This window comes from Aplysia californica, unplaced genomic scaffold (assembly GCF_000002075.1).
Source record: "Aplysia californica isolate F4 #8 unplaced genomic scaffold, AplCal3.0 scaffold00164, whole genome shotgun sequence".
NCBI lineage: Eukaryota > Metazoa > Mollusca > Gastropoda > Aplysiida > Aplysiidae > Aplysia > Aplysia californica.
Genome location: NW_004797434.1, coordinates 1,054,870 through 1,068,988, shown reverse-complemented (window position 1 = coordinate 1,068,988; position 14,119 = coordinate 1,054,870). Strand labels below are relative to the sequence as shown.

The 14,119-nt window shown below is 40.0% G+C and overlaps 1 protein-coding gene across 1 annotated transcript in view; it reads left to right on the top strand.

Moving 5' to 3' along the window:
- The window catches only part of LOC101851731, a gene marked incomplete at both ends in the record, with an annotated part of 32,318 nt that extends 18,269 nt beyond the window's left edge, over positions 1 to 14,049 (top strand). The window contains 3 exon segments of the mRNA XM_013082232.1: positions 7,974 to 8,139; positions 8,380 to 8,497; positions 13,892 to 14,049. Of these exon segments, the coding sequence (XP_012937686.1) occupies positions 7,974 to 8,139; positions 8,380 to 8,497; positions 13,892 to 14,049 (442 nt within the window).
- Between the last annotated feature and the right edge of the window lie 70 nt (positions 14,050 to 14,119).

Below are 14,119 nucleotides of genomic sequence, written 5' to 3'. Positions count from 1 at the left end.
ACTTTTGAATTTTGCCCGAGTGGCGGCCGAAGCCTACTTTTATCGATTTTAGACCACCAATGGATCTTTAACGTGCGCAACTTGCACACGGGACCTCCGAATTTTTTCGGTTGTCCGAGTAAGAAGAAACCATGGAGTAGCAGTAGAAAGGCTGCAGAAAGAGTCAGGAGCCCAGAGGAGGGGGCAAAGGAGGCGAGGGGGTGGGGACAAGAAGAGGAGACGAAAGCATACGACAAAACATTTCAAGAGAGCAGGAACGGAGGTGAAAGGAGACAATTTTAGAAGAAAAAAAATGTTCAGTCGCCACCCGGATTCGAACCCGGGACTTTCGATAGAGAGGCCAACACCTTAACAATTAGGCCACGAGAGCCCCCCAGGGAAGTTTGTTGATGGTCCGTTCCTTTTCCAAGCGTCTGATCTGAAAGTGTCACGGGTGAACATGGCTTCATTTCCACTTAGTTTTTTTTTGCTTTTGTTGTTGTTGTTGTTTTTTGTGTTAGTGTTGTTAAGTTTGTTATAATTTTGTTGTTGTTGTAGTTTTCATCAAATGAAAACAATAATGGTAAATTGAGGGATCAGATCTCACCAAAACTCCGACTAATTCTCGTTTTCAGTGATAGATAACATGATCATTGACATACGGAACTGGCTTAGGAATTTCTAAGGAGGACAGGCCGGTAATAGTGCATCCGATTTCGGTGCTTACATTATCAAAATTGTGTGAATAGTGTAATAAAACATCTACTCAATGAACGAATGAGAGGTCAATCATTTCGATGGAATTCTCCCAATAGGCCGTAAATTCGAACAGTTTGTCATTTACTATTAAAACTGTTCAGGGAATGCGGTGAGCTATGGGCGGGACGTCATCAAATTTGTATTGATGACACTTCGGAAAAGTCACGAGTTCTTTGTTGCGATATCAGTCCGTCTAACGTTCTACACAATGGTTTAAATTGTAACCCGGGCACCTGGCAACGACTGACGTTGTATGTGCACTTGGGAATATAGAACAATTGGGGTGGAAAGTACAGGAAGGTGATAAACGAGGTGTTTTCGAAGATTTTGAGTGTTTGAAAAAAAAGTACCTGGTTTTAGATTTGGACAGAAGGTTGGCTTAGAGAATACTGCAGGAAAACATAGGGAACTCTTTCAGAACAGCGGGTGGGGAGTTGTTACTTTTAGCATCATTTCAGCTCGAACATGATTTATCTTTAACATAATTCATTCTTCTTGTGTATGTGGTGTAGCGGTAAGGTGCTACGTCATCGTGCGTAGAAGACGTTAGTTCTATTCGTCCGTGGGGAGAAGCTTTTTTTTCGAATATAATGTCTGTCTTTCTTCTGGGACGCTGTATCCCTCTCTACCTCCGAAAAGAACTTACAGTGTTGTTGTGGGCATCAGACTTGTACACAAACAGTTATATTGTAATTGACAATGATTTCTTTTTTGTGTGGTTTCAATAAAGCGAAAGGCCTTGCCCAAACTTTCGAATAGGTGGTTAAAAGCTAGAGCACTTAGTCTCACATCAAGATTGAAGACTGAAAACACTCAGACCGAATTTTAAAATGTAACTATAGAACGTTTACACCCAATCGACACTATTTGGATCCTTCAGAAGGCGGCCTGTTTTCAGCCCTGCCTTTCAAGCCCAACCCGGGCTGAGAGGGTTATAAAGTCCCCACAGAAAGACCTAGATGCTCCATAAAGTGCAATCGAACTCGGGTCTTCTCCCTGTCATGGCGAAGCACCTGACCGCTACGCCACAGGCGCCTGTTCAGATCTATGTAGGGAATGCACTCTAACAAACTGACAAAGACTAAGCTGACACAGCTCCCCCCCCCCCTTTCCAATTGTCACAGAACAAATAAAACTGCGGGAAAATGTGAGAGTCAGATCGATTTCAAGGTCACAGACTCTCCTGTGTATTATATATGAGCCCCGCGGGACCAGGAATTAAACTCTCACCCACATTGTACTCAGCCAGCCGTGGAAATGGTTCAGTCATCAAGGGAATTAAATTAGAAGAAAGCACGATTCACAGCAAAACCAAAGTGTTAAAAAGCTGCTGTGTCTTTTTTTTAATGATGGTGAACGGTAAACATGAATCGACGGTAGCGCAAAGCTGAGCCAGTAGGTGTTTACGTATCAGATTAGTGACGCCATTTCCTACGATGACATGTTCCTCTTTGGACTGTGCATGCATGCCTGCGCGCGGAAGTTTGTGGGTTAAATTGAGTGTGTATGCGTGCATACGCGCGGTAGTTTGTGGGTTAAATTGAGTGTGTATGCGTGCATACGCGCGGTAGTTTGTAGGTTAAATTAAAAGATAAAGTGCCATGAACTCTTTGAGGACCGGACGGACGCAGTATGTCCGATCATGACCAGACCAAAGGCGATGTTGCCACATATTTTGATCCATCTTACACAAATCAGGGGGCTCTCGTGGCCTAGAGGTTAAGGTGTTGGCCTCTCATTCAAAGGTCCCGGGTTCGAATCCGGGTAGCGACCGAGAAATTTTCTTCTCTAAATTTGTCTCCTTTCACCTCATTTCCAGCTCTCCAGCAATGTTCTGTAGTCTGCTTTCATTTCCACTTTCTGCCCCCACCCCTCACCTCCTTTGCCCCCTCCTCTGGGCTCCTGACTCTTTCTGCAGCCTTTCTACTGCTACTCCTTGGCTCCTTCTTACTGCTGTCTTTCAGCCACACCCCTGATCTTCCGGTACGAAAATTCTACACCTAGCCTTCTCGGAAAATGGCGAAAAATCTCGGAGGGCCCGTGCGCAAGTTGCGCAAGTTGCGCAAGTTGCGCACGTTAAAGATCCCTTGGTGGTCTAAAATCGATAAGAGTAGGCTTCGGCCGCCACCCGGCCAAAATTCAAAATTTCCTACCAACTGAAAATATTAGGTGTGTCCCGCGTGCTCATATGACCTTATGCAGTTGCGAGCGCCGTAAAACACTTACCAAAACAAAACAAACAAAATTTAATTTACTGTCTTGGTCTCTTGGGTAGCATTCTGCATAGCGGTCTGTTGGTTGTTTAAGACTACGGTTGACAACACAATATTACATCAATGCAGAACCGTTTTATAAACGTGCCTTTGCTGGTTGACGCAATGCAGCTCCCTGTTTTTCATTTGAGCGAGGATTATTGTGTCTTGCTGAAGGACACGGGTCAGTTACCACCCCCACCCATCTAAACTCCCTGTCACGATTTGCTTGAAATTATTTGTGAGTCTGAACTCACTACTCACTCGACCAAACCAGGAAGGAATTTTCCTTGTGTTCCCACAGTCACCCAGTCAGTGGCCTCTTACGGTGTGCATGACAAATAAATAGTCATACCCTTTGAAACAGTTGAACCTCGAGTGCCAAAATTGCTTGAGCATGGCGTGGCTTAATGCAAAGAGCATTGCGTTTTAATCAAAGTCCAGTTTGACTTCTATTTCAGCAACAGTTAAACAAGTTAAAGAGATTTTTATTTTATTTGTTTATTTATTATTTTGTTTGTTTATTTATTTATTTATTTATTTATTTCTTTATTTACTCATTTATTCATTCGTTCATTCATTAATTTATTTATTGATTTTTTAATTGATTTTTTTATTTATTGATTTTTTTTTGTTTGGGGGGGGGGGGGGGTCCTCTTGAGGGTGGAAAAAGGAAGAAAAGCGTCCATTCCAATGACTTATACTCACTACGTAAGAAAGTTTCCATTCTCTAATCGTCCATTTCCTTAATGATCAGCAACATTTCTTCAAAAGCATTGCAATGTTTATTTTATGTCATTTCTTTTTTAAAAATCTTGTTTTGAAACCGAGATTTCACGCTGAACTAGATATTTGAAAGCGAAAACGCAGTTTCTATCTTTTTACACGAAAATTGTATTAACGGGAAACTAATTTTCAAATGTTTCATAAGCCGTATCGTCAGGTGTAAACATCATGTTCGCGTGGGTTACACGATATCCTATATTATCACTTACACTTTTGCTAAGGGAACCAAAACAATTCCAATTTTTCGACGCTATCGTACTTGAATTCACGCGGGACGGTGTAAATTCATGAGGAATTTCAGCAACAATTATTTTAAACGTTGAGCGTAAACGAATTTGCCAAACAACTTACAAGTGGGCTGCGCAGAGGATGCTGAAGCGAATAAGAAAAATCAATTACTTAAGAAAACGATTTAGAGATTGGATTCTCGTGTGAAACTCTGGCGGGGAACACAGGGAGACAAGCACCTGGAGGCCCATGCAAACTTGGCAGCGAAATGGAAACATTACTACGTAGGCACTATGCCATTGGTATGGACGCTTTTCTCTCGACTTTCACCATCAACTGGGAACACCCCTCTCCCCCCGTGGGTGGTTGGCGGCTGCTCTGGTGTGGTTTGCTCCTTCTTTCCTGTCTAATATCTACCGTCCTTATCTCCCCTTCTTCTTTTTTTTATGTTTGTTATTCTCTTGTAACCCCTCTAATCTGCTGGCGCTCATATGACCTTATGCAGTTGCGAGCGCCGTAAAACACTTACCAAAACAAAACAAACAAAATTTAATTTACTGTCTTGGTCTCTTGGGTAGCATTCTGCATAGCGGTCTGTTGGTTGTTTAAGACTACGGTTGACAACACAATATTACATCAATGCAGAACCGTTTTATAAACGTGCCTTTGCTGGTTGACGCAATGCAGCTCCCTGTTTTTCATTTGAGCGAGGATTATTGTGTCTTGCTGAAGGACACGGGTCAGTTACCACCCCCACCCATCTAAACTCCCTGTCACGATTTGCTTGAAATTATTTGTGAGTCTGAACTCACTACTCACTCGACCAAACCAGGAAGGAATTTTCCTTGTGTTCCCACAGTCACCCAGTCAGTGGCCTCTTACGGTGTGCATGACAAATAAATAGTCATACCCTTTGAAACAGTTGAACCTCGAGTGCCAAAATTGCTTGAGCATGGCGTGGCTTAATGCAAAGAGCATTGCGTTTTAATCAAAGTCCAGTTTGACTTCTATTTCAGCAACAGTTAAACAAGTTAAAGAGATTTTTATTTTATTTGTTTATTTATTATTTTGTTTGTTTATTTATTTATTTATTTATTTATTTCTTTATTTACTCATTTATTCATTCGTTCATTCATTAATTTATTTATTGATTTTTTAATTGATTTTTTTATTTATTGATTTTTTTTTGTTTGGGGGGGGGGGGGGGTCCTCTTGGGGGGGGAAAAAGGAAGAAAAGCGTCCATTCCAATGACTTATACTCACTACGTAAGAAAGTTTCCATTCTCTAATCGTCCATTTCCTTAATGATCAGCAACATTTCTTCAAAAGCATTGCAATGTTTATTTTATGTCATTTCTTTTTTAAAAATCTTGTTTTGAAACCGAGATTTCACGCTGAACTAGATATTTGAAAGCGAAAACGCAGTTTCTATCTTTTTACACGAAAATTGTATTAACGGGAAACTAATTTTCAAATGTTTCATAAGCCGTATCGTCAGGTGTAAACATCATGTTCGCGTGGGTTACACGATATCCTATATTATCACTTACACTTTTGCTAAGGGAACCAAAACAATTCCAATTTTTCGACGCTATCGTACTTGAATTCACGCGGGACGGTGTAAATTCATGAGGAATTTCAGCAACAATTATTTTAAACGTTGAGCGTAAACGAATTTGCCAAACAACTTACAAGTGGGCTGCGCAGAGGATGCTGAAGCGAATAAGAAAAATCAATTACTTAAGAAAACGATTTAGAGATTGGATTCTCGTGTGAAACTCTGGCGGGGAACACAGGGAGACAAGCACCTGGAGGCCCATGCAAACTTGGCAGCGAAATGGAAACATTACTACGTAGGCACTATGCCATTGGTATGGACGCTTTTCTCTCGACTTTCACCATCAACTGGGAACACCCCTCTCCCCCCGTGGGTGGTTGGCGGCTGCTCTGGTGTGGTTTGCTCCTTCTTTCCTGTCTAATATCTACCGTCCTTATCTCCCCTTCTTCTTTTTTTTATGTTTGTTATTCTCTTGTAACCCCTCTAATCTGCTGGCGCTCATATGACCTTATGCAGTTGTGAGCGCCGTAAAACCTCTACGTAAACTAGATGTAACATCTTCCTCCCCCCCCCCCCCCCCAATAACATCAACTCCCCTTATTCTGCCCTGCCCCCCCTCCCTGTCCCCCAAATAACAAAAAAATAAAACAACAACAACAACAACAAACGAGCTACCCATATTCTCCACCCACTCCTCTCTTACCCAACATCCCCAACCCACTTCCACCTTCCTAAGAGAAAAAGTTAGTAGCTACAGAGCTTAGATACAAGAAGAGGCCAAAAATCCATTCAGAAAGAACTTACTTTTGAACAAATACTTCTGTATTGATTCTGTATTTTCTTATAACAAGCAATTCGATTATATTATCCTTATTTTATATATGCCCCCTCCCCCTCCCCAAACAAACCAAAAAAAACATGTGTGTGTCTATGTACGTCTGTGTGTATGTTTTTGCGTGTGTGTATGTGTGTGTGTGTGTGTGTGTGTGTGTGTGTGTGTGTGTGTGTGTGTGTGTGTGTGTGTCTGTTTGTGTATGCTTGTGGGAGAAAGAGAGTGAGGGAGAGAGGGAGAGAGAAAGAGAGCGAAAGAAAGAAAGAAGGATGGAGGGGATCGGGTCGGGGAGAGAGACACCTCACACCAGCAGCACATGGACAAGCTCTGCCAGACCCTTTCCCGCTCATCTCTTCATCTTCTGTCTCTAGATTTATTTTCTCTATCTCTATATTCGTCATTTTATTAATGCTAAAGACATATCAATTCTCTTTGCGTTGAAGAAAACATTGAGTGTTGAGCGCCTAAACATATGTTTGTTTAAGCAAACAACATTATGGCAGCTGCAAGCCCAGATGATAAAATCGCTTTTGAATTTTAAAAAAGTAAATTTGATGTGTAAGGGAGGAAAAAAAACCCAAAAGATGTGGTGTATGTACAGATTTGTTTTATAATATCTTAAACCGTGCAATTCAACGAAATTTCGGTTCCCAATGGAGAGCACCATTCTAACAATTTGTAGCCAAAAGCAGGGGAAGGGGGGGGGGGAAGGTGCTACGAAAACTTTGTTACTGCGAAACTGGTTGGTTCCCCCCCCCCCCCTTTCATTTTGGACACCCATGCTGCACAGGCTTCGCAGCGAAGTTTTTATAAAGAGTAGGGAGAGCAGCCATGACAATGAGTGGTCAATGATAAAATAGTTCAAATCTATGAGTACAGGAGAGATGTAGCTCATTAAGTTCTATGGGCAGCTTTCTTGATTTGACGTCGCTCAAAATGTTAGTCGCAGAAGATTATTCTGAAAACGATCCTTGTTCAATGGTTTATTGCCCTACTAAACACATGGCAAATCTTTTTGGGAGGCCCGGGATGAACAGAATTATTCCAGAAAAAAAAATCTCTTACCTTGTGGGTTCAAAGCTTTCTGCTTGTCGGCCACTTTCGTCTCAAAGATGCCAAAAATGACCTCTCGAGGAAAAAAGAGATTATTTATGTAAACCAAAAGTTATAAAAATTCCAGAAAGAAACCGTTGTCGTATCCCTTCTTTTTTGCGGATAAGATTATTATTCTCCAAAATTCATAATTCTGCATCGCTTTATTAATTATTAATGCGGTAGCTACTCGAATTTTTTTACATTTCTCTAGATATGTCGACATGTCAAGAATAGTTACAGTTTATTAACATTCAGACGTTCAAAGTTTGACCCTGAGTTGGGTTCGAACGTTTCTTGTCTTTCTTGTAATTACCATTTCATTCTGTCTTCAAACTGAAAGATTTGATATTTGTTCGTGCTCTATGTATAGTTCGTGGCCGTTCAGTCTCAGAGAGTAAGTTAGTCAGTTATAAAGTAGATCAGACAGTAAATATTATCACGATTCCATTTCACTAAATATTTTTATTTTTACGTCTGTCTACAGGAAGACTTCAAGTACATATCTCTGGAAAGCGACGGCGTGTTACGCCTATCACAACCGGTACCAGATGAAATTGACACTTTGAACGTCAAACTACTCGCAGTGGACACAGGCTCGCCCCAGCGGAGCGGTACCACTGACGTCATCGTCGACGTCATCCTTGTCAAACGTAAGAACAATAAATACCCGTTAGCTTACTTAATTTCATTTTTTCTCCGTTTAAATCTATCAGTCAACATGAAAATTAATATCGTAAAAAGCGACTGTGTGATGACATGTTATTGTTTGAATTATTCAGGGTTTAAGACATGTACAAATTTGGAAACTATATAATGATGTAAATTAAAATATACTTTTAACTGTTAAAAATGTCATAAAATATCTGGCCACCCTCAAATTCTGTTACCAGAGCCAGAGACATTCTGCTTTTCCACGACCGCCACCACCACAACCCTGTGCTGGAAGAACCCGATGCCAGAGCGGGCCTTTGACGGCTACACTGTCACTGTCACCGGGGACTCGCGCAGGTGAGCTATTCACAGCGTATTTTGAAGATTATTTTCACGTGTTTATTAACTACGAAGTAGTTATGTTCATATTCGTACAATATTGGTTTGTTAACGGCGTTTCCGGTGTTGTTATATACGCTCTTCGCCAATGTACGTGGAAGAATAGGAGCTCAATTCCCTTAAGGGGGGGGGGGGGGGGGGCTACACCTGGAGGCTATCTCGCTTATTACTGGACCGAATTTTACCACATTTCACACATATAACGAGCATAGTAAGGAGTCTTGAAATCCGCAATCAAATTTGAGAGAAAAGTTTCGTTTCCATGGATACGCCGCCATATTGGATTTTATTGGCATGTCTTACGTAATGAATACCGCACTTATCACTAATGGAAAATGATTGTTTTTTTGCATGCGTGTTCACAAACATTAGATCTAAAAATTTGTTTGTTGTTTTTTTCTTAATCGAATTACAAAATTTTTAATGAATTTTTTCCTGAGGTAGCATTCAAGTTTGCGAAAAATCAGTGAAAATCCACACTCCAGACACCACCACCAAAAATCTATTTCATATATCAAAATTTCAACAGACAAATTTTAGTATTACCTCTTCTCTTCATTCTGTGAAAATTTAATGAAGATTGGATGAAAAATGGTGGAGTTATTCAAAAAAGTATAGACAAAAGTAGCATTTTGAGAAAACGGCCGATAAAGAAAAATAAAATACTGACTTTATGAGGAAATGGCGGTTACAAACACGCCTGGTATGGGAAAAAATACGATTTTTTTGGGGTTCTTATGCCATGAAATAGTTGTAGGAGAGGCTGAGGAAGCTAAAAATGCCTACAACTCAAATTCCATGATTTTGAGCCGAATTTTGATTTTGAGGGTGTAGCCCCCCCCCCCCCCTTAAAGGGCAGTCCATTTATTGATAAGGGCTCATGTTGCGGCGAAGCGCTTTACCGATACACCACAACGCCGTTGATTTCTAGACGGGTAAGACAAACTCATAAATCGCCCACTCGCATGCGTACGAGGGCATGCCCATACACAAACAAACAAATACGCAGTGATGGACACACAGACTGCCTTTCTTGTGTACTCCATCTCTCTGACGCCAGTTTGTCGACTCATTCGTTCGTACGATAGCCACGAGTCGTACGAATGGTTTCTATATCCGCTTGCCTTTCATATTTTTCTTTTTGCCATTTCCTCTCCTAGATTTTGCTTCTTCTTCTAGTGTTTCAGATTAATTACCGACTTCCTGGCACAACTAACAGAATGCACGGCAAACGTAATGCAGTAAGCTCTAATCTGCTTCTCTGTGGAAGGAACACCGTACTCGTACTTTTGATTGGCTCCGGAAGCAGATTTAGCTATTTTTAGGTAGACTTTAAAAAATCAGATCATATTATGCTCCTTACAAAGTTACGGAAATGGCATGGGAATGTTTGATAGCATCCGTCTCAGAAACATATCCTGTATATTCTCTCTAAAAAAGTATGGTCGTCTAAACATATCCACTAACTGTCCTTTGCCTTTTAGATTTAGCTTTTAAAATGAGTTGCAAATCTTCCCTAATGCTTATCATTTTTACTTTGAGGGGTTAGTATTGATTACTTTGTGGGGTTAGTATTGATTCAAACGCTCATGAACTTAAATATGTCGAGGACGATTCACTGCTTTCAACAGCCATCGTATAGGTTCAACATCCCTTCGAATTTATCGTCCATCTCTGTTGAGACTGAATCAAATGGATCATCATCATTATCAAGTCCAGATCTGCGACAGACATTGGCGATCATGGTTCTCCGCTCCAGTCATTCCTTTACTCTGCTTAAAGATAAAGAAGCTTATTATCTTGATTCTTCCCTGTCACCCATCTGTTTAGGTTCTCCAAGTAGGTTGCTCCGAGCCCTCCTTGCCTCATTTGCCTTCAATTTTGCCAGTGAGAGCTAAAATGTTCAAGGCCTTTATGTGTATATTGGTGACCCAGAGCTACACTTGTCCTTTTCCTGATTGTTGTTAATCACCAAAGGGATAGAGAGCCTTAAAGATTCCCCGAAACAGCCCAAGTTTTGAACGTTCCATTGGGAATTCAAACCTAGACCACCTGATCCAGAGTACAGCTTGACACCAACTGCGCCAACACGGCGCCCGATTAATTGCTTTGCAGACTGACTTACGTTATGGAAGTCTTCAATCAAATTCTGAAAGGTGTAAACAGCTTTGTTTTGTCCATTTGGTTTAAGACGTTTTCAATCCTTGAAGAAGAAGAAGAAGAAGAAGAAGAAGAAGAAGAAGAAGAAGAAGAAGAAGAGGAAGAGGAAGAGGAAGAGGAAGAGGAAGAGGAAGAGGAAGAAGAAGAAGAAGAAGAAGAAGAAGAAGAAGAAGAAGAACAACAACAACAACAACAACAACAACAACAACAACAACAAGAGTAATAATAGGGTATAATAATCGTGATAATAATAATGATAATAATAATAATAATAATAATAATAATAGTAATGATAATAATAATAATAACAATAACAATAATAACAAAAACAATAATAATAGACTGCATTAATTATGTAACGCTCTATCCCATACAAGTATACGCTCTGAGCGCTATACATCGATGACATGATTAGATCTATTGAGAGGAAAACCTCACACGCACGCAAGAAAAAACATATTCCTATGCACAAGAAGACTTAAAGAGATGATGAACGAGCTTTTAAGGCGGGTCACAGACAGCTTATTTTCCTGAAGCGTTAGAAGGCTTTAAATGACCCATAGAAAATTGTCAGGGATTTGTGCGGTTTCAAAGGTATTTTGTTTTCTCTTTTTTCTTATGGGGTTTTTTGTTGTTTGTTTGTAGTTTTGGGTTAAAATTTTTTCGCTTAATCAGTTCTTATGCATAAGGTATGCCATTTTAATAGATTATTAGCAAACAAACGTGACCCCACGCACACTAGGAAAATTCCCACTCGTCCCACGATGCCAGCGCACTATAAACAAAGAGTTTACAGTGTAAACCCTCTCTACTATAACCAAAGATACTATACCCTACGGTATTACGTCGCTGGGCGGTGAATAGAGCTAGATGAACAGACGAAAATTGCTTCATAATTTGCATACCCGCCGCAGTCGTGTGTCAAGTAGAAATGAAATTTTCCCTAGAGTGAGCAGGGGTCTAAAAAGCAGCAAGCGCTGTTCCTTAAGGGGGGGGGGGTGGTGGTTTATAAACCTATCTCGGTAACTATGGCCTTTTTAGATAAAGCCTTATAACAAGGAGGTATAACAGGAAAACATATGTAAAATGTAACTTTAATTTTTTTGGTTCAAGTCTACGGTTGCCATGGTAACGGCTACCATATTGAAAATAAACAGCTTTCACAAAAGTAAAAAGGATTTTTTATTTACCTACCAAATTTGGTACATTGATGATAGATAAAAAAAACAAAACAACTCAATACAAAATTTCGTACTGTTGGGATCTTGGATATCTTGAATAGGAAAAAAGTTAGAGATGGATAACTGACGTGCCTCTGAATTCGATAACATATCCATCCATGTAACTCACTCATGAATGCATCGTTTTTTTTCCACCTTTATAAAGGTAGATTTTGGTATGAATGACAAGCCCTGAAAACTTTATTGGAATCAAAAATAAAATAACAAAGTAGAAGAGAAAAAACATCAAAATTGAAGTTTTGAGAAAAAACGACATTCTCTTACATAATAGGCAAAATGAAAGTCCTGGGACTGAAAATCTTGAAGATGATGATTGTAAAACAAAGAGTAAACACTTTTTAGATTTACAAGTGATTGGAGTATTATAATACGTAAAAAGTCAGGATACCATAAATTGACCAAAAATCGTCAATTTAAAACCAGCTCTCCCCCCCCCCCCTCTTAAATTAATTTATTACTTTTGTTTCAGCTTCTTTTCCATGTTAGCATAACACTAGTAACACTCAGGAGCGCAACTAAACACCAAGAGATAAAGGAGTGATCTATCTCTTTACAAACATCTTTGGAGATCCTAGCTAAAAGGGTGTGATACTGAAAAGATAATCTTTCCAATCGAGAAGCAAGATTAAAACTCGACTTTATACTGTACTCAAAGAGAACTACCACTTACACTTCAGGCGCCAGAAAAAAATTGCATTATTTATTTTATTTATATATATATATATATATATTTATTTATTTATGCATTCATATATCTATTTAAATATTTCTTTATTTGTTTGTTTGTTTGTTTCTTTCTTTCTTTCTTTATGGGGGGGGGGGGGGGGCAAAGAGTGATACATGTTTTCCCACCAATATTAAGAAATAGGCACGGTCTAGTTGCAAGGTGTCTCTCTTGGCTAGAAGAACCCCCATCAATTAGTGTGGAGAAGTGCACCGTGTCTTATGGGATGAAGACATGATCAAGATTTATGTTCACGGCAGTAAGAGAACAACACTTGGATTTGATCATCCCGTTTTCTTTTCATTAGGTATTCATTTCCGTCCCTCTTATTAGCTCAGGAGATAGGATGATATGTCGAGTACCTCTGAGCAGAACTCGTTAGCAGGAGAAAGGCTGAGGATAGCAGCATATTGTGCGCATTACTTTCTCGTTACAGGGCGTTATGTAGAAACAAGATAAGGTAGATAACTGTACTGTAGCTTATATTCCTGGTTTGCGTCAGTGCTTGGTTTTGAGTAGCCAGACGGTTAATTAGAAGGGCAAGGATTAGCATTATTGTCAATCATCACAGCTTCTTTTTATATATAAAATACCCTTGCACTTGTCGTTTCAGTAATTATTAGGGGCAAGGCGTTCGCTCCCTTCATTAAAAGATCACGGCATTCTGTCTTGATAAACGGAAGTGTACAAGAAACATTGAATAGAAAGCGATAATCACAGTGTGTAGCGACATTGGCTTTTAAAGTTGAAATTATAAAACCACGGTGTAATAGTGATATCTTAACAATGTAATTTCGAATGCAGAGTACTCTAGATCAATGCACTGCGCTGAAAGGAAACGGACTGACAAGAAAATAATACAGTCGGGTACAGTCGGGTCTGGTCTAACGGCCTATTGTAGATTTTGCCAATCACCTGTACGCTTTATAAACTGTCGCTTCCCATTACCCCCCCCCCCCCTTGAAATAAAAAAAACCCATATAATATCACTATGTAAAACGGTCCTCTAGTTGTTCAAAGCGTTCACCTTTCTCCTCGACAAGTGGCAGTCTTAGACAATTTCGACTGCATAATGTTGTTGCAATGTTGGGGAAAACATAACGATCACCATACTTACTTATATTCTCACCATACTCAAGCCTACTTATATTCTCAAGACAATTACTGCAAACCCTCTTTGTATTCCGATTCAAAGCAACAATACTAAACTTCATTCCGGTTCGGCAGGGGAGATTTTCTACCCTACATAGATGGGCACGAGGAGTACTGCTACCCCCTGAATGGCACAAAGGTCGGAGAACAGTACATCTTCCGGGTCAGCGTGCAATCTGATGACCTGTGGTATGGAGAGGAGTTTGACATCGTGTTCAACAAAAGTGGCATAGGTGAGTAGTAATTATGTCAGTGTGTTGGGGGCAGTGTAGATGACTCTTGCTTTCCTTCCGTATCTGCTCT